General features: G+C 50.2%; 1 protein-coding gene across 1 annotated transcript in view; it reads left to right on the plus strand.

Annotated features, from left to right (window-relative positions):
• ATP6AP1 (ATPase H+ transporting accessory protein 1) overlaps nt 1–19,433 on the plus strand; it is a 48,085-nt gene that overhangs the window by 10,395 nt on the left and 18,257 nt on the right. Inside the window, exons 4-7 of the mRNA XM_073541232.1 lie at nt 16,249–16,442; nt 16,567–16,607; nt 16,753–16,838; nt 18,054–18,286. Of these exons, the coding sequence (XP_073397333.1) occupies nt 16,249–16,442; nt 16,567–16,607; nt 16,753–16,838; nt 18,054–18,286 (554 nt within the window). The remainder of the gene's footprint in view (nt 1–16,248; nt 16,443–16,566; nt 16,608–16,752; nt 16,839–18,053; nt 18,287–19,433) is intronic.

Consider the following 19,433-nt stretch of genomic DNA (forward strand, 5'->3'; position numbering starts at 1 on the left):
TGCCTTATCAGTGCGGCCGCCTATTTTTGGATCAACTTATCTCCAACTCCACAGGAGGAAAGAGCGGGTTTCTCCCTCAACAGAAGGTTAAACCGTTTTTTTCGTCACCCGGTTCAGGCACGTTTTCGGGCCTTTCGCAGTGCCACCGGCCATTCTAGGCCGGGCGTGACGGCATTGGTCAGGTGGTGGCCGCTAAGCAGCCTGAGCCTGGTCCGGGACCCAAATAGGAGACCGGTCCGGGGTCATGCGTTAAAAGACTCCGGGTGGACTACGGGGCCCAATTCCACCACCTCAGGCCGCCCCAACCAGGATAGGGAGCGGCAGGTCATATAGAGCCAACCCATTGGGGAGAATGCGTGCTCAACAGACCAGATCGAGGGGACCCAGATCCTAAAGATCATCGGCCAAATTACTCGAGGTCTTTACCAGACGACACCAGCAAAGTGGGCGGCCACCTACTCTGTTTTTCACCACGTCTGGGCTAACATCGCTCACGACGCATGGGTAAAAGAATTGGTGTCCTCAGGTTACAAAATAGAATTTGTCAGATACTGTGACGAAGTGTCAGCTTACGCTGAGTCGTTCTTCTTAGAAAGAGTGGACCCTCTGGGCCGTGGTACCCACCCACCTAGGGCGAGCTGACCTAGTGAGAACCACCCCCTATACAGGGAGTGTCAGGGGCAAGACCAAGGGGGTGAGCCACCACGGCAGCTGGACCAGACGGCCGGCTCAGGAAAACAAGACAAGGCAAGACGAGTCATTAATTCAAAGAAACTTCATTAACGAAGACTTTAGGTACAGCAGGTGCAAAACGTGAACACACAGAACATAAGACAAGGTGCGTGCAAGAGCACGCCGAGGTCCAAGACTTGTGGAACTCTTCAGGGTGCAACAAGAACAAACGTGAACACACAGAGTTCATGAAACAGGGTGCGTGCAATGGCACGCCGAGGTCCAGGCATGGAACGTGCAGATGTTACACTGACACCGGACTCCGGACAACAGTCCACGATCAACCAGGGCATCAGGGTCTGTAGCTCAGAGGGTGATCGGCAGGATCCGGACATCCAGTAGTTAGCCAGGGTTCCATGCAAGGAAACAAGAGAGTTAGTGACATGGTGCGTGTCAACGGACACGCCAGGATCAGGTTCACAGGACAGAGACCTGCGCATGCCGAGGGGCATGCCAGGAATGGATCAGGTTCACAGGACGGTGGCCTGCGCATGCCAAGGGGCATGCCAGGGACGGGTCAGGTTCAATGGCATCGGAATCCAGGGTGCTGGCATCGACCGACAGGGTCCAGGGATCTGGCTACGGACATCAGCTCCGGACAGCAGGCCGCAGTCATCTAGGTCCGGACCTCTGGCAGCGGTCGGCAGGTTATGGAATCTGGAAGGCAAACTAGGGTACAGAAAGGAGCAAAAGGAGACAAAGACTTTGTGCAAGAGTAGCACGAAAAGGCACAGGGCGAGAACCAGCGTGAGTGCAAGGGAGCACAGAGACCACGGCTGGGAAGCACCGGCAGGTGGTACTGACGATGGCAGTTGCAAGCGGGCACGACTAGAGGCGGCACCGCTGCGGGGCCACGCAGCCAGACCACTATAGCACTGGACGGGGCACGGCTGGGGCATACAGGCGAGCACGGCTAGAGGCGGCACGGCTGAGGCACACCAGGTAGGCACAGGCGACCAGGCACGTGCACAGAGGCACGGAGCCGCAAAGCAGGGCTAGGCAAAGACACAGGACAGAGACACGTACAGACAGTACGGCAAAGCCTAGTGCGAAAAGTGCAAGAGCGCACGAAACATCAGGGACAATACAAAGAACTAGGCAGAGACCTGCGCATGCAAAGAGCATGCCAGGGACAGGGACAGTCTAGCAGCGGAGCGTAGGCCGAAGCCCAGAGCCGGGCCAAGGAAGGACCTTGGGACTAGACAGGGTACAGAGACGAGGCAGAGTCCTGCGCGTGCAGAGAGGCACGCCAGGGACAGAGACAGAGGCAGAGTACCTGAAGCCACAAAGCAGAGCAAGACATGACACGAGGACAGAAACACGGAACAGAAGCAGAGCAAACAAGGACTACAAGGCAAAGCAGAGCAGGGACAGAACATGGCACAAGACAAGAGAAGGAATACGAGCACGGAGCGTGTGCAGAGATGCACGACAGAGCAGAGTGCAAGGGCACAGAATAGAGGGAGTGCCCCCACAGACCAAGCAGCCATGCAGGGACACCACACAATACTCAGGCCCAGAGCATAGGAAGGGGTGGCCTGATATAGGGCATAGCACCTCCTCTTCCAGGTCAGGACCAGGGGAGCACTTCCGGGTTCAGATCCACAGGATAACAGAGCGTAGTCACATGATCAGAGTTCCAGGCATGACGAGACGACTGCAGATCAGTGCTGAAACCTAGACAGGTCACATTATCAGAGTTCTAGACATGACAAGATGATTGCCGAACCAGACAGTGCAGGATCTTTAGGAAACGTCACATGATCAGCGTTTCAGACATGACGAGATGATTGCAGAACCAGACAGTGCAGGATCCAGGCAGGGACACATGACCAGGGATTCTAGACATGACGAGAAGATCACAGAATGCAGAGCAGAAACGCAGGCATCCTGCAGCTCAGACTGAGGTGAGTGTGCACACTGCTCTAGGGAACATACAAGATATGCGCATGCACATTGCTCCAGGAGTTCTTGAGACAAAACAGACATGGCGGACATGACAGATACCCTCCAAGATGTTTTTTTTCTTTCCTGGCTTCCCAGGGTGGATACCCAGGTAAGGGCTCTATTGGGAGCCATCAAGTCGCTCCTGCACAACGGAGTCATTGTTCCAGTGCCGGAACACGGAAGAGCTCAGGGGTTCTGTTCCAACCTTTTTGCGGTTCCCAAAAAGGACTGGTCTGTCAGGCCTGGTTTGGACCTAAAGCTTCTGAACAAATTCATCAGGATCAGAGATTTCCGGATGGAGTCTCTCCGTTCAGTCATAGCGGTCATGGAGCAGTTAGAATACTTGGCCTCAATTGACAGCCAGGACGCATTTCTTCATATTCCCATTTTTTCCTCCTCATCAGAGGCTTCTACGCTTCGCCATCAGCGTTCAGCATTTTCAGTTCGTAGCGCTACCCTTCGGGCTAGCCACGGCTCCCAGACAGAGTGTTCACAAAGGTTATGGCAATTGTCAGGGCCACACTGCATTCTCGAGGCATAGTCGTCTTGCCTTATCTGGACGACCTCTTGGTCAAGGGCACGTCAATACGGGCATGTGAGGAAGGTGTCAGCATCACGGTAGATACTCTTGCCGCTTAGATGGTTGGTCAATGCAAAGAAATCATCATCCCTTGTGCCAGCTCAGAGGATCTCCTTCCTAGGAATGATCTTCGACACTTGCTGAGGGTTGGTAATTCTCCCTCAGGAAAGGGCGCGAGTCTCCGGCAGGGAGTCCGGACACTACGCCAACCAGTCCCTCATACCATCCGATCCGCGATGAAGATCCTAGGGAAAATGGTGGCAGCAATGGAAGCGATACCTTTCGTCCAGTTCCATCCTTCACCCCCTGCAGCACGCCTTGTGTCAGCTTGGGACAAGAATCCTTTCACGCTCGATCGGCGGTGCCAACTGTCCTCAAGTCAGGCAGTCGCTAGGATGGTGGATAACCAGTTCCTCTCTGGCCTAGGGGAAACCTTTCACCCCCCCCCCTCCCCTGGTCATGGGCTGATTATGACAATCAACACCAGTCTCCTCGGTTGGAGAGCGGTGTTTCGCCGCCACAAAACCCAGAAACGGTGGTCGCCACAGGAGGCACGCCTCCTGATCAACTTATTGGAGATACGAGCAATTCGGCTGGCTCTGCAGAAGTTTCATCACTTTCTTGCAGGCCGCCCTGTCCGGATTCCAACGGGCAACGCCACAGCGGTGGTTTACATAATTCGTCAGGGGGGCACCAGCAGCAGAACAACCATGCGCGAGGTGGAGCACGTTCTTCAGTGGGCCGAAGCAAACCATTCGATGATTTCGGCTGTCCACATCCTGGGCATGGAAAATTGGGCGGCAGACTTCCTCAGCCATCAGGGTCTTGCATCTGGAGAGTGGTCTCTACATCCTGAAGTTCTTCAACAGATTTTTCAACTGTGGGGAGCTCCGGATGTGGACCTGATGGCTTCCAGAGTGAATGCCAAGGTGCCCACATATGTCGCTTGGGCCAGGGACCCGCAGGCATTCGCGGTGGATGCTTTGGTTCTGCCATGGAACCAGTTTCGCCTCCCATATCTATTTCCCCCACTGCCACTACTCCCGAGAGTCAGCAAAGGGATCAAGACGGAAGGGGGGCCGGCGATTCTGCTGGCCCCAGACTGGCCCCGTCGAGCGTGGTACGCAGATCTAAGGCAGCTGCTCGCCGACGTTGCTGGGCGCCTCCTAGAGCGCCCAGATCTACCGTCTCAAGGGCCGATGTGCCACCCGAACTCAGAGACCCTGTGTTTGACGGCAGGACCGTTGAATTTTGGATTCTAACCCAGGCAGGGTTCGGGAGCAAGGTGGTCACTACAACGATTAGCGCCTGGAGGCCTGCTTCAGCATGAATTTACCACCACACCTGGAAGGTGTTCTTTGCTTGATGTAGAGGCCGCGGTATTTCTCCGCTAAGATTCTCGATCCCCAACATCTTGGTTTTTCTCCAGTCGGGCTCAGAGAGCACTGATAGCTCAGTCGGTAGAGCATTAGACTCGGGCTTTGCCCCAGGTTTCCGCAGGAGACAAATGTCGGCCTTATCCGTCCTGTTCCAGTGCAGGGTTGCTAACAATTTGCAGGTGAAGACTTTTCATCCGGGGAGTGTCCCACTTGATACCTCCCTATAAGGCGCCGATGGACGCCTGGGTTCTTAACATGGTCCTAAGTGTTCTGCAGGAAGCTCCATTGGAACCGCTTCAGGATATCTCTTTGAGGTACCTTTCTTGGAAAGTTGTTCCCCTAATGGCCATCACTTCCATCAGGCGGGTTTCAGAGCTGGCGGCTCTATCCTGCCGAGCTCCGTTCCTCACTTTCCATAGGTATAAGGTGGTCCTCAGACCAGCCCCTTCTTTTCTGCCGAAGGTCGTGTCCTCTTTTTCACATTAATGAAGATGTTGTTTTGCCTTCATTTTGTCCAGCACCGATGCACCGTGTGGAAAAAAGCTCTTCACACGTTAGACCTGGTAAGAGCCCTTCGGAGGTACGTGTCGCGGACGGCACCCTTTTGTCAGACGGACACGCTGTTCGTGCTCCCTGAAGAGCGCAGGAAGTAACTCGCTGCCTCAAAGTCAACTATAGCCAGATGGATTCGTTTGACTATTCAGGAGGCCTACCGCATTAGAGGCACGCCGATTCCAGCAGGGATCAGAGCGCACTCTACCCGGGCGGTGGGCGCCTCTTGGGCGCTTCGGCATCAGGCTTCGACGGAACAGGTTTGCATGGCAGCAACCTGGTCCAGCCTGCACACATTTGCCAAACATAATATCCATGCTCAGGCCTCGGCGGATGCGAGCTTGGGTAGAAGGATTCTCCAAGCAACGGTGGTGCACCTTTAAACAGGAGGTGCATGTAGCTTGGATCGGTGAGTCAATCTCCCACCCAGGGACTGCTTTAGGACGTCCCACAGTATCTGTGTCCCCCAATGAGACGAAGGAGAAACATGGATTTTTGTGAGTACTCACCGTAAAATCCTTTTCTCCGAGACGCTCATTGGGGGACACAGCACCCACCCTGTTAGCCAGTTGGCTCTTGTTTAAATGAATGTGTTTACTTATTTGATATAAGGGTGGTGTTTTCCTTTGGACATGTTGTACCTGTATTAAGGCTGATTTGTTGTCCTCCTACTGCTTGGTGCCAAACTGATTTCCGCCCGCAATAGGGGCAAGGGTGTATACTGCGGAGGAGGAGCTAACCTCTTTTTTTCACTTGGTGTCCGCCTCCTAGAGGCAGAAGCATACACCCACAGTATCTGTGTCCCCCAATGAGCATCTCAGAGAAAAGGATTTTACGGTGAGTACTCACAAAAATCCATGTTTTTTTTACTTCACTTTTTCAAGCTGGTCCAATTTAAGTGATTTCTTGATTAAGAACAGATATGGCAGTAAGCAGGCCTGCATGTGGCTAGGGAATGGGAACTCAGCTTACCAAAGATGTGATAAAACACAGTTTATATTTTAAGGAAGGGGGAGTAATCACTTTCTCGTACAAGGCCCTTTTAGGTTTGGATTTCTTTTTCCCTTAACCCCTTAATGTCCATTGACGTGCACAGTCCATCATGGGCGGTTGGAACTTACCGCACCATGATGGACTGTGCACGTCCTGCCTTTAAACTGTCACTGTGTGTAAACACTCAGTGACAGTTCAGTGCTGACAGCTGTCTATGACAGCTGACAGGCACGGCAAGGGGTGCAGGGACCCTTGCAGTCTGTCCCTGCACCCCAAGCGCTGTGATTGGTCGGTCAATCTGACTGACCAAACACAGCAGCGATTGGGCAGGAGAGGCTGAAATGTCAGCATCTCCTGCCCTATGATCAGTGCAGGAGCTCAGAGCTGCAGTGGCTGAGCGTCCTGCACTGACAGCTAGGAGCGGCGACCCTGGCTGTTTACCCCCTGAGTGCTGCAATCGAGCGCGATCGCAGCATTCGGGGGGGAGGCAGAGGGTAGGGGGCTCCCTCTGCCTCAGGTCGGCGTCCCCGCGATGTAATCGCGGGGCCCGACCTATGCCATGGTGACCCGTAGGTGTCATGACAACCTCCGGGTCATCCAGCTACGGAAAGCTGTTGAGACCATTCTTATAGCATGGTCTCATCAGCTTTCAGCATGGGTATAATGCTGGAGCATTGTAATGCATTATATCGAAAGTGAAAGTCCCATAAAGGGACAAGGTAAATAAAAGAAATATGTAAAAAAAATTAAAAAATAATTAAAATCCCCTAAAAATACACTTTTATGTAAAAAAAATTAAAATACACGTTTAGTATCGCCACATCCGTAAAAATCCCATCTATAAAAGCGACACCCTAGTTAACCCCTTCAGTGAACACCGTAAAAAAAAAAAAAAATAAAAAAGTAGCAAATTATACTTTTTCCAAGCTTTATCATACCGCTTGGAAAAAGTGCAATAACACACGATCAAAAAGACGGTAAATAAACATGGTACCGCTGAAAACGTCATCGTGTCCTGCAAAAAACGAGCCGCCATACAGTGTCATCAGCAGAAAATTAAAAGTTATAGCTGTCAGAATAAAGTGATGCAAAAATGATTATTTTTTTATAAAAGTTTGTGTAAAAAAAAAAAAAAAAAAACCCCACCAAAACATAAAAAATTATATAAATGAGGTATCACTGTAATTGTAGTAACCCGATGAATAAAGCTGCCATACTAATTTTTCCACACGTGGAACGATGAAAAAAACCCCAAAAAAAAGATTCCTGAATTGCTGGTTTTTGTTCATTCTGCCTCCACAAAAATTGGAATAGAAAGCGATCAAAAAACGTCATGTGCCCGAAAATGGTAACAATAAAAACGTCAGCTCGTCCCTCAAAAAACAAGGCCTCACATGACTCTGTCGGCCGGAATATGGAAAAATTATAGCCCTCAAAATGCGGAGATGCAAAAAGTTCTTACAAAAAACTCTTCCAAAAAAAGCGTCTTTTCTCCATCGCTTCATTGGGGGACACAGAAACCATGGGTGTATGCTGCTGCCACTAGGAGGCTCACACTATGCACAGAAAAAGGTTAGCTCCTCCTCCGCAGTATACACCCCACCGACCGGCACTAATTTCCTCAGTTTAGCTTAGTGTCAGTAGGAGGTGGACACGGGTCTTTCATTAGACCCATATCTACCTCAGCGTGCGTCGTTCCCTTGCAGGTTTCGGAGGGTTACGGAGTGAACAGTCACATCCGTACTCCCACAAAGAGACTATGAGTACAGCGTGTACTGCCATACATCCTCATAGCTCTCCACGGCAGGACCAAGAGCCCCCGAGCACGAATGCGTGTCAGGCGAACCACCTGGTCCTTGCCCCCCGTCTCCCACCCACTCGCCCACCAGAGCCTGTCGGTCTGGATGAGACGCAGACCTCCTTCTATGGAAGAGGACAGGATCATAAGGTACAGGTTTTTGCTGAGAGGTAAGTATGGGACCCTGGAGTGTCACCTCCTCTCCCTGCCTCCCACGTCTCCCCAGCTACACCTCTCTCTCTTATTTTGGCCAGCCATGCTGCAGGCTTGGGTACTTTGAGGAGCGGGCGCCCTTAAGTGACATCCCCAGGTGTCACGGCTCCTTTCAGCAGCCTTTTCCTCTCTCTGCACCCCCCTCCCCTCCTCCCCCCCGGCTGCCCTTATCTTGTTTCGGCTCAACAGCTGGGCGGCAGGCATGGATCCATTGCGGGGCGATCGCGCGGCAGTGCAGCGTTGCCTCCGCGCCGCCCCGCGCTCCCCGCCGGCAGACGCATCTACTCCAGGCCCCGGCTTCTATTGTGGCCTTGTTCGGCGTCGCGGCCACACCCCCCGCCTTTTTCCTTAGGCGGGCTTCTCTCCCGCCCGTTCTAAGCCCGCCCACCGCTCGCTCCCTCCCATTCTAGACCGCCCTCCGCTCTTTCCCTCCACGTCTGCGCTCCGGAGGCGGCGCTCAGCAGCGGGCGGTACCACCTTTGGCTGCAGTTAACCCCGCCCTCCCTGTCTCCACAAGGAAGCGCGCGTTTTTTCTACCGGGCTCTCAGGCGGCCGCCATTTTCTCCAGCCTGTCAGCCGGACTCCTTCGCCGCTTCTGTGGCCCTACAGATATGGACGAGCTGTGCAGCAGTGCTCGCTGAAAGCATCCACAGGACACCGGACCGTGAGTAGCTCTGCATCTGCAGACTGACACCCTCCTCTGCCTCGTGCCCCCCATCCTTCCGGCACTGCTTCAGTGACTTTCCCTCATTATGTCTAACTCTAAGCCTGATCGTGCTCGCCCTCCGGCTTCCACCTGCACCTTAGTCAAGTTCTTTGCATGCTCTTCTTGCAAACGCAAACTTCCCTCAGGTCAGTCCACTCCCCTCTGCACCGACTACAGCAACCCCATCCAGCCCGCTGCCCAGGAGCCCCCTATTGCTCCACGTGAGAGCGAATCTCCCATTCCTGACTGGGCTTCTTCCCTATCTCAATCAGTGGCGTATCTCACCAGGGTGTCTCAGTCCCTAGTGGCCGTTCTTGATAAGTTGTCCCTGGACTCCTCTGCAGGACCCAGCAGGTCACAAGAGGTTCCACCTGAACCAGCCAGCATGAGCCGCAAAAGACCCAGGCAGGATCTCCGGCCGGAATCCTCCCCTCGCTCCATCTCACCACATAGTCCTTCCCAGCAGTTTCCTTCCTGTGCATCCTCACCTGAGTCAGGCGAAGCGTTCTCGGATGCGCCATCCAAGGAGATTTTAGAGCTGGATTCGGACCATACCGCGGACATGAAGGTTACGGTACAGAACCTCATTGCAGCGATTAACCATACTTTCGAGATCACAGACTCCCCTGCGAAACCCTCAGATCAGGAGGTTTCGTTCAGACGGACAGAAACATCTTCCAGAGTCTTCGCTCCTCATTCTGAGATTGCTAAGCTCCTCACCAAGAAAGGGAAAATCCGCCAGGCGCTTTCAAAGAGGGAAGCGCCTCGGTGTGCTGTATCTATTCTCTCGAGCTTACTGACAACTGGTCGGCTTCTCCCTCTGTAGACGCTCCTGTGTCCAGACTATCTAGCAGCACGGTCCTTCCGATTTCAGGTGTGGCGGCTTTGAAGGATTCTAACGACAGGATCATAGAATCCTTAGCAAAGTCAGCATTCGAAGCGGCTGCGACGGTGCAAAGCCCAGACTTTGCCTCCACTTGGGTAGCAAAGGCCAAAGCTGCTTGGGCGGAAGATCTCCGCCAAGGCATTCTTGATGGAGCCCAACCAGAGTGTTTGGCCGAGATAGCCAACCAGATCTCCCATGCCGGGGATTATCTGGTCTCGGCCTCCTTGGATGCCGCCTCTTGTGCAGCTCAAGCGTCCAGCAACTTAGTTGCAATCCGGCGTACAATTTGGCTCAAGGCTTGGCAGGCGGATTTGTCGTCTAAAAAATCCCTTACCAATCTGCCCTTTCAGGGTGCGCGTCTTTGGATCCCAGCTGGACCAGATTATCAAAGACGCCACTGGGGGCACAAGCTCTCTTCCACAGTCCAAGCCTCGTAGACCCCCTCCAAGGTGTCAGTTTCGGTCTTTCCGCCGCGTCGCGACGGCAGAATCTTTTTCCAACCAACAAAGGCCGCAAGCACGCCAGGATAGGAAGAAGGTCTCCTTTATGCCCACTTCATCCTGGCGATCTCACTTCTCCCAGGGCAGAGGGTCCAGAACTGGAAGGTCCATGACTATCTACAAAGCCCCGAGGCGCCTTTCCAACTGGGCGGCCGACTCCTTTTCTTCAGGGACATCTGGCTTGCCTCGGTGGAAGTCGCTTGGGTCAGGGAAGTTGTATCCTCAGGATACAAGATAGAGTTCGTGTCTCGGCTCCGGGATCGCTTCTTCGAGTCCCGTCCTCCAAAAGACCCCGGCTTAGTTCCGGGCGTCTTTGCACCCGTCGACTCGCTTCTCCGTTCCAGGGTCATTGTGCCCGTTCCCGAAACAGAGCGATTCACAGGGTTTTACTCAAACTTGTTTGTAGTGCCGAAAAAAGGCGGCGCGGTTCGGCCCATTCTGGACCTCAAACTGCTGAACAAGAGGGTCCGCCTGCGTCATTTCAGGATGGAGACCCTTCGCTCAGTAATCGCTTCCATGGAGGCGCAGGAATTCATGTGTTCAATAGACATTCAAGATGCCTATCTGCATGTCCCCATCTTTTACGGGCATCAGATATTTCTGCGTTTTGCGATTCATCAGGACCACCACCGCGCCCAGAGTGTTTACAAAGGTCATGGCGGCGTTGATGGCGCTGTTGAGGATCAGATGTCTCGTACTCTTCCAGTACCTCGACGCCATTCTAATCAAAGCTCCGTCTTTTCACCATACTCTCCAAAGCCTTACCATCATTCTCGACACCCTGTCCAGTTTTGGTTGGCTCTTAAACAAGAGGAAGTCCTGCCTCGTTCCGACTCAACGTCTTGTGTTTCTAGGTTTATTGTTCGACACCCGTCGATCGAGGGTCTTTCTCCCGGAAGAGAAGTTGATCTCTGCGGCGAGATGTTCAATCGCTACAGAGCCTAAAGCTTCCATCTTTCCGGTCAGCCATGAAAGTCTTGGGAAAGATGGTGGCGACGACGGAAGCGATCCCCTTTGCTCAATTTCACACGAGACCGCTTCAACAGGCCATTCTGTCTCTGTGGAACAGGTCCGTTCTCTCCCTGGATCGTCCAATTCGCCTCTCGTTCCGGGTCAAACAGTCCCTCAATTGGTGGCTGACGTCACCCCTCATTTCCCTGGGCCGGTCATTCCTTCCGATTTACTGGCAGATTGTGACAACGGACGCCAGCCTTCTCGGCTGGGGAGCTGTGTTTCACAATCAGATGGTTCAGGGTCTGTGGTCGACCCAAGAGACAACTCTGCCGATCAACGTCCTCGAGATACGGGCGATTTATCATTCACTGGGAAAGGCTTCTCAGGGGTCTGCCGGTCCGGATTCAGACAGACAGTGCCACAGCGGTGGCATATGTCAACCACCAAGGGGGGACACGGAGCTCCTCGGCTCTAGCGGAAGTGTCCAGGATTCTCCACTGGGCAGAGGTATTGGTCCCAGCGATATCCGCAGTGCACATTCCCAGCGTGGACAACTGGGCTGCCGATTTTCTCGGCCGCGAGGGTCTCACGGCGGGAGAGTGGTCCTTACATCCGGACGTCTTTCATTAGCTTTGCCATCGTTGGGGGACTCCGGACGTGGACCTGCTGGCGTCTCGCCTGAACAGGAAGGTCCCACAGTTCGTATCCAGGGCCCGAGATCCTCTCGCAGTGGGCGCCAATGCTCTGACCATTCCCTGGTCGCAGTTCAAGCTCCCTTATCTGTTCCCTCCCCTTCTTCTTCCCAAGCTGTTGAAGAAAATCAAGGCGGAGGGGTACCCGTCATCCTCATCGCTCCGGATTGGCCCAGAAGGGCTTGGTTCGCGGACATCGTCAATCTTCTCGCGGACGCCCCCTGGAAGCTTCCAGACAGAGCGGATCTGCTGTCGCAAGGTCCAATCTGCCATCCCAATTCTCTGCCACTCAATTTAACGGTGTGGCTGTTGAAACCGCGGTTCTGAAGCGGTCAGGTTTTTCAGATTCGGTTATTCACACCATGATCCGGGCTAGAAGACCATCGTCTTCAAGAATTTATTATCGTACATGGAAGGCCTATTTCACTTGGTGCGAGGCCAATGACGTTCCGCCCATGTCCTTTTCTCTCCCTTCTATCCTGGCGTTCCTCCAGGCAAGCCTAGATGCGGGCCTTGCCCTAAGTTCTTTGAAGGGTCAGGTTTCAGCGCTCTCCATTCTTTTTCAGAAGATGCTGGCCTCCCATCCACAGGTCAAAACCTTTCTTCAGGGAGTGGCTCATACGGCACCTGCGTACCGCGCTCCCGTGGATCCATGGGATCTCAATCTGGTTCTGGAGACTCTTCAACGGTCTCCCTTTGAACCTCTCAGGGAAGTCTCCCTGTCCCTTCTCTCCTGGAAAGTGGACTTTCTGGTGGCCATCACCTTCATCCGGCGCGTGTCGGAAATGGTGGCCCTTTCTTGTCGCCCCCCTTTCCTGGTGCTCCATCAGGACAAGGTGGTCCTGCGGCCCCCGCCTTCCTTCCTAAGGTGGTGTCCACTTTTCACCTAAATGAGGACATTGTTCTCCCGTCCTTTTGTCCGGGTCCAATCCACCCTCTGGAACGCTCCTTGAACAAGCTAGACCTGGTCGGGGCCATGAAGGTTTCCCTGGCTAGGACGTCTCCCTTGCGGAAGACAGACTCTCTTTTCATCATTCCAGATGGTGCGCGGAAAGGTCAGCCGGCCTCCAAGGCTACCATTGCTGGCTACCATTGCTCGACAATTTTGGAGGCCTACCGGGTCAAGCATCGAGTGCCCCCTCCGGGAATTAGAGCTCACTCTACCCGGGCAGTGGGTGCCTCCTGGGCGGTGCACCACAGAGCTTCTGCGCAGCAGCTCTGCAAAGCGGCAACCTGGTCTTCGATCCACACGTTTGCCAAATTTTACAAGGTCCACACCTATGCTTCAGCGAATGCCAGCCTAGGCAGAAGGATCTTGCAGGCGGCTGTGGTGAGTCCGCTGACCTGATGGAAGTTTGTTTCCCACCCCAGGGACTGCTTTGGGACATCCCATGGTTTCTGTGTCCCCCAATGAAGCGATGGAGAAAACAGGATTTTTGGTTGCTTACCGTAAAATCTGTTTCTCGGAGCCTTCATTGGGGGACACAGCACCCTCCCATATTCTGCAATTCCTGTTCTTAGGTTGTTTGTTGATTACAGTTGAGTTGTCTGTTCTGTTTTCATTCTGTTTTATTACTTCTCCTACTGCTTTCTCACTAACTGAGGAAATTAGTGCCGGTCGGTGGGGTGTATACTGCGGAGGAGGAGCTAACCTTTTTCTGTGCATAGTGTCAGCCTCCTAGTGGCAGCAGCATACACCCATGGTTTCTGTGTCCCCCAATGAAGGCTCTGAGAAACAGATTTTACGGTAAGCAACCAAAAATCCTGTTTTAGTGTGTGACAAAAGCTGCGAAAAAAGGATATAAATCTGGTATCGCTGTAATCGCACTGACCCGAAGAATAAAGTCGCCTAATCACTATTACCGCACGAGGGACGGCATAAAAAAATGAAACCAATTTGTCACCTTTTGTGGATTTGTGCATTCTGCCTCCCAAGGATCGCAGTAAGGCGATCACAGTGGTTTAACCCCACATATGGGGTATCGGAGTATTCAGGACAAATAGCACAACTTTTGGGGTCTAATTTCTCATGTTACCCTTGTGAAAATAAAAATTTGGGGCAAAACTGGTGCATCGCTAAGTGGTCGCTAGTGAGCTGCCACACAGGCAGATCTCACCAGCGACACAGCAGCGATCGGGGGTCGCTACTTACCTGTCAGACGAGGCGATCCTGACATCCTCCCGCCCGTGTCCACACGTCGCTCGTCGGCGCCACAGGAAGCCCAGCAAGAAGTGCCCGACGACAAATGATCCAGGACGTTCTCGCGCGACCAGCGATGAGCAGGGGGGGGGAGCCGGTCGGAGGTAAGTATCAGACATAGCGATATCGCTAGCAATATCGCTGCTACGTCACAATATCGGTGACGTTACAGCGATATTGCTAACGATATCGCTATGTGTAACGGGAGCTTAAGGGTGAAAGGGGGCAGCCCTGCCTTGTACCGTTCCGAATAGGGAAAATATTTGATAATGCGCCATTGGCTTTAACTTGTACACTTGGAGATGTATACAAGGCAGAGATTCTACGGAGCATGTTTTACCTTAAACCCAGTACCTCTAATGTCTGGAACATGAACTCCCAGTGCAGCCTGTCGAAGGCCTTTTCAGCGTCAATCGACAGTACGCACATAAGGCCCCCCCCCCCCCCCCCCAATGGCCCTATCTATCAGAGAAATAGTTTGTATGGTATTGTCCCTGGCTTCTCGTCCTGGAACGAACCCCACCTGGTCCTTATTGATCAGGCTCGGCAACAGTGGACACAATCTCTTTGCAATCATTTTTGCGTACAGTTTAATATCTAGGTTTAGCAGAGAGATTTGTCGGTAGCTCCTGCACATAGACGGGTCTTTCCCAGGTTTAGGAATAACAGTAATATGAGCAGCCAGGGAGTGTAGAGGAAAAGAACTTCCTGATGAAATATAATTGCACATATTGAGAAATATTGGGCTTAATAAGGAAGAGAAATGTTTATAAAATCCTGCAGTATATCTGTCGGGACCTGGGCTCTTCCCCTGTTTCAACTCTTTGATGGTCTCAGAAATTTCCTCTAATGAGAAGTCTTTTTCTAAGTCCAACAATCTGTCCTCAGAAATTACAGGTATATTAGTTTGTTGCAGATAGTTTAATTTTATCCCGAAGTGAATTGATTGGCAAATCTTTGTAGTGGCCACCAATATTGTAGAGCTCCTTATAATAATCACTAAAGCTTGACAATATGTCCTTTGTGCTATGCACCTTCTTCCCCTCTTTATTTTTCATGTAAGGAATGTAAGTGTTTGGTAAAAAAAAAAAAACTGCATTTTTTGATTACTTGTTATCTTTGTCTAATATTTACATTTGTTTGGTGATCTGAAACATTTAAGTGTGACAAACATGCAAAAGAATAGGAAATCAGGAAAAGGAGAAACACTTTTTCACACAACAGAAAATATAAATGTTATTGTAATCTTTGTAAACATGTATAATAAAGCAACAGTGTACAGCTCAATTTCCCAGTACTCAGACTGGGGAAATAATGTATCATTAGTTTGTTGTAACATACATAATAAAAATAAACATACGGAACAATACCGTATTATGAAACCTACAAGACGGAGAGTGAAACTCCAAAACCTTTACATACTTAGCAACTTTTTGTATTCCAGAAGTATAATATGTAATAACACGGAGTTGATCTATGATCGTTTTATACAATGAGGTCGCAGTAAAAGGCCATACAACATTATTTCCTCCAGGGAACAAGTTTAAAATAAATTGTTTCCATTTCTGCAGAAATGAATCAGTGTTTCAGAAGTAGAGTAATTGTGAACTCCAAGGGGAATGTACAATATCTGGTACTAGTTAAAAAAAAAAAAAAAAAAGGATGTTTTGGGGCAAGATCACTCCCCATGTTTTAAATCCAACCCCGAGAGATTGGGTTTAGACCAATGTTTATATAGTTTTTTCCTCTTAATTATTATAAAATCACTGTTGGGTCTGTCCCCGGGACACCCATAAATCCATGACTGTGGCCCCAAAGTCCACAATGTGACCACAGTCAGCCCTGACATAGTACGGGCTTCTGTTCCAAGTCCTGTAAACTGTGTCTCCCACCCTTCTAAGTATCAGGCTATCTAAAATTCAGGATTATCAGGTGCCATACTAATGGTCTTTTACAGCATTTATAAATGCTTATAGACCCTGTGACTTTTTTTTGGAGGGACGGAAGGCTCCTGATGCATACGCTGCTTCCATGGGATTGTGTACATGTCGCGTGCCCTCTGTACACACGGTGACAGTAGGGTTATCTTCTCACATAAGACTTATTTGCTTTGCAGAACATTATGGAGTCCTCGCCATCCTCTTTGGTGCTGCCTGCCGTGGACTGGTATGCTGCCAACATCCTGCCAACCTACTTAAAGGAGAAGCTGGGTGTGAGCCCCCTACATGTAGATCAGGCGACGCTCTTGGAGCTGAGGCTGAACGAGACTATCCCATCCCTGCTCATTGTGAGGCTGCCCTACGCCAACAGGTGGGGTGTCATTTTTCCTGTAGTGTGCTGACTCGCTGTATTTTTTTGGAACCTCTTGTATCGTCTAGTCTTGGATCTGTCATTTTATAGTGATTTAATCGCTTTTTTTTTTTTTTCTTTTGAGTGCTGGGTTATTGGCAGCTAAGGACGTCCTCCGAGCAAATGGTAAGATAAATCTCTATTCCTCTAATCCGGCATCTGATGGTTCAAATAACGTCTGCTTAATGGTGTATCTGTCACTGGCTGATATTAAATCTGAAGATCTGGGCTGCGGGGGAATATAAATGATTTTATCTTGTTTCTTTTCCAGATGAAATAATAGGACAGGTTCTGAGCACCCTGAAGTCCGAGGGTGTCCCTTACACCGCCTTGCTAACAGCCCTCAGGCCATCACGGGTACGTGCAGTCAGGGACCAGGAATGTCGAGACACAAGGGACAGTGGGTTGTCTCGTCTGCTAGCATGGCTTTCTTTAGAAAGACTTCATGGGCTCATCCCACTGAACGTCTGTACTTCTTCCCGTGGGCACAACATGATTCAGGCAATGCAGGATAAGGGTACCACACTCCAGTAAGACTATTCACCAAGTCAACAACATATAGTACATTCCCAGCAAGTACACAAGATGGTACAAATGACAGTCTCACCCTTCCGCTGGCCAGGTATCAGAACCTTCGGCTAACTACCCCAACCAGTAGCACCCTGCTTTTGGCGGGCACTCACAGAGAAGAGGTAGTGGCAAACTGGGGAAGGTCTGGGGTGCTGAGTTTCTTTTGATACACACCCACTAATTAACCGATCATTTACTGAGTACAGGTGAGGATGTAAACTAGGATTGGGTGCATTATATGACCAGGCGACAAAACTTTTGTCTTGCCAGAATCTGACCATTCTGTGTTCATTAAAAGATCAATATTTCTGCATTGATGCCAATTTATTTTCTTAATCAAAACCATATTTTGGAGGGTTTCAGCTTTCAAAAGAATAATTTATAAAACCAATGGATGAATTTAACATCCGGTTATAAGCTTTTATTTACATAACCTGGATAAGCAACATAACTTCTGTCAGGGAGTGTACATGCTGAGTTTCACAAAGATTCTTCCATTGATTTCAGTAGGAAAATTGAGCAAGTGTTCTGCACCAAGAATTGACCTGAGGCTGCCCCCACCCTCCCTTGTAATGTGGTTCTCAACTCAGCAACATGGATTGTATACAAAGTAATGGGCAAAATTCATATTGATTACAGGACAGAAAATTTGACTGAGGTTAATGAGAAAATCGGCCACGTAACTGCCCTTATGTTACTGGATTGGGGTCTCTGTCCAGTCCGCAAGCAGACTCGCATTCGCTTCTATCTCACCGACTTTGGTGCAAATTAAAGTGACAACAGATGACTGGAGGGAACAGCAAGACAGCCCCAAAAAGGGAATGGTGTCCACAAACAATTCTGTTCTCTAGTGCTTCTTGTGTCCATGTCACTACCGGTAGGATGAGGAGGTGCCTGCTGTCCATTCGTGTGGCACAGGTCTTTCAGGAAGGCACATCCATACATGGCTGCTGTGTCACCCAGCAAACTCTCAGCTTTAATTTCTTTTTTGTTTTCTTTTAGATGAACAGGGAAATTGATTTCTCTGTTGGCAGTTTTGGGCGTCAACTGTTGGCGACCCAGACACCCACTTATCCTCCTTTGTCCTATAACGCAACCCAGAATCGACCCTGCATACTATTCTGGGCTTCAAACATCACAGTGACAATGGATCGGGAGCTGGACCTCACATTTGCCACGTTCCAGGGAACAGAACTGATCACCGAGGGCTCTTTCTGCAACAGTTCGGATGCCAGGTCAGTGATGCCAAAGTATAGGAAAAATAAGGAAGTGGTCGATGAAGCATTAGGCCATATTCACAAGCCTAAAGTTAAAGATGACACATTTACTTTGTATGTTGGGATATATATATAATTTCATCTTTTACATTTTAAAAACTACAAAAAATAAAATATGCCAGTACAAAAGGTTTGCAAAACACAAGCTGCAGAGACACCATCACATGTTTCTCAACGCAAGCAATGACTAGCCAGGTCTTTCCCCGAGAGAGAATAACCACGGGAAGGGCAGTCTCCAATGAAGGAAACCACCTATGCCAAAACATGGTATACATCCACAGACAGCTGTTTCGGGGTATTGCCCCTAATCAGTGTGGAGTAGGAAACTGGCCAGTAGGAGCAATGCCTAGTAGAAGACTGTGAAAAATGAGGGGCAATACCCCGAAACAGCTGTCTGTGGATGGTGATGGTGTCTCCCGGTGTCTTCATTCATCCTCATTTTTCACAATACAAAAGGTTTGGAACCCCGCATAGTTAGTACATAGTAGCGCCCCGTTTTGAAATTATCACAGCTTGTAAATGCTTTTTGTAGCCAGAGAAGAGTCTTTTAGTTCCTGGTTTGATGGATTTTCATTCACTATTCCTTGGACAATTCTTCCAGTTCTGTGAGATTCCTGAGTCGTCTTGCATGCGCGGCTATTTTGAGGTCTAGTCACAGATTTTCAATGATGATCAGATCATTGGACTATGAGGGCCATTGTAACACCTTCAACTCGCACCTTTTGAGGTCGTCTGCTGTGGATTTTAATGTGTGTTTAGTATCATTATCCATTTGTAGAAGCTATTTTATTTTCAGCTTCAGCTTTTTTTAATAGATGGTGTTATGTTTGCATCAAGAGTTGAAATTTCATTGAATTCATTCTTCCCTCTACCCTTGAAATGTTCCCCGAGCCATTGGCTGCAGCACAAACCCAAAGCATGATTGATCCACCCCCATTCTTAATGGTTGGCGAGATGTTATTTTCCTGAAATTATGTGCCCTTTTTTATTTGTAGTCGTATTGTACATATATTATTGTCTCAGTTTGTGAAGCCTTTTTATATCTTCTATAAACACTGCCCATTTTTGGGAATAAACTATAAAACTTATTAGTTATGTCTCTCTC

Source organism: Dendrobates tinctorius, unplaced genomic scaffold (assembly GCF_039654945.1).
Source record: "Dendrobates tinctorius isolate UK_male_01 unplaced genomic scaffold, ASM3965494v1 ptg000120l, whole genome shotgun sequence".
NCBI classification, from domain to species: Eukaryota; Metazoa; Chordata; class Amphibia; order Anura; family Dendrobatidae; genus Dendrobates; species Dendrobates tinctorius.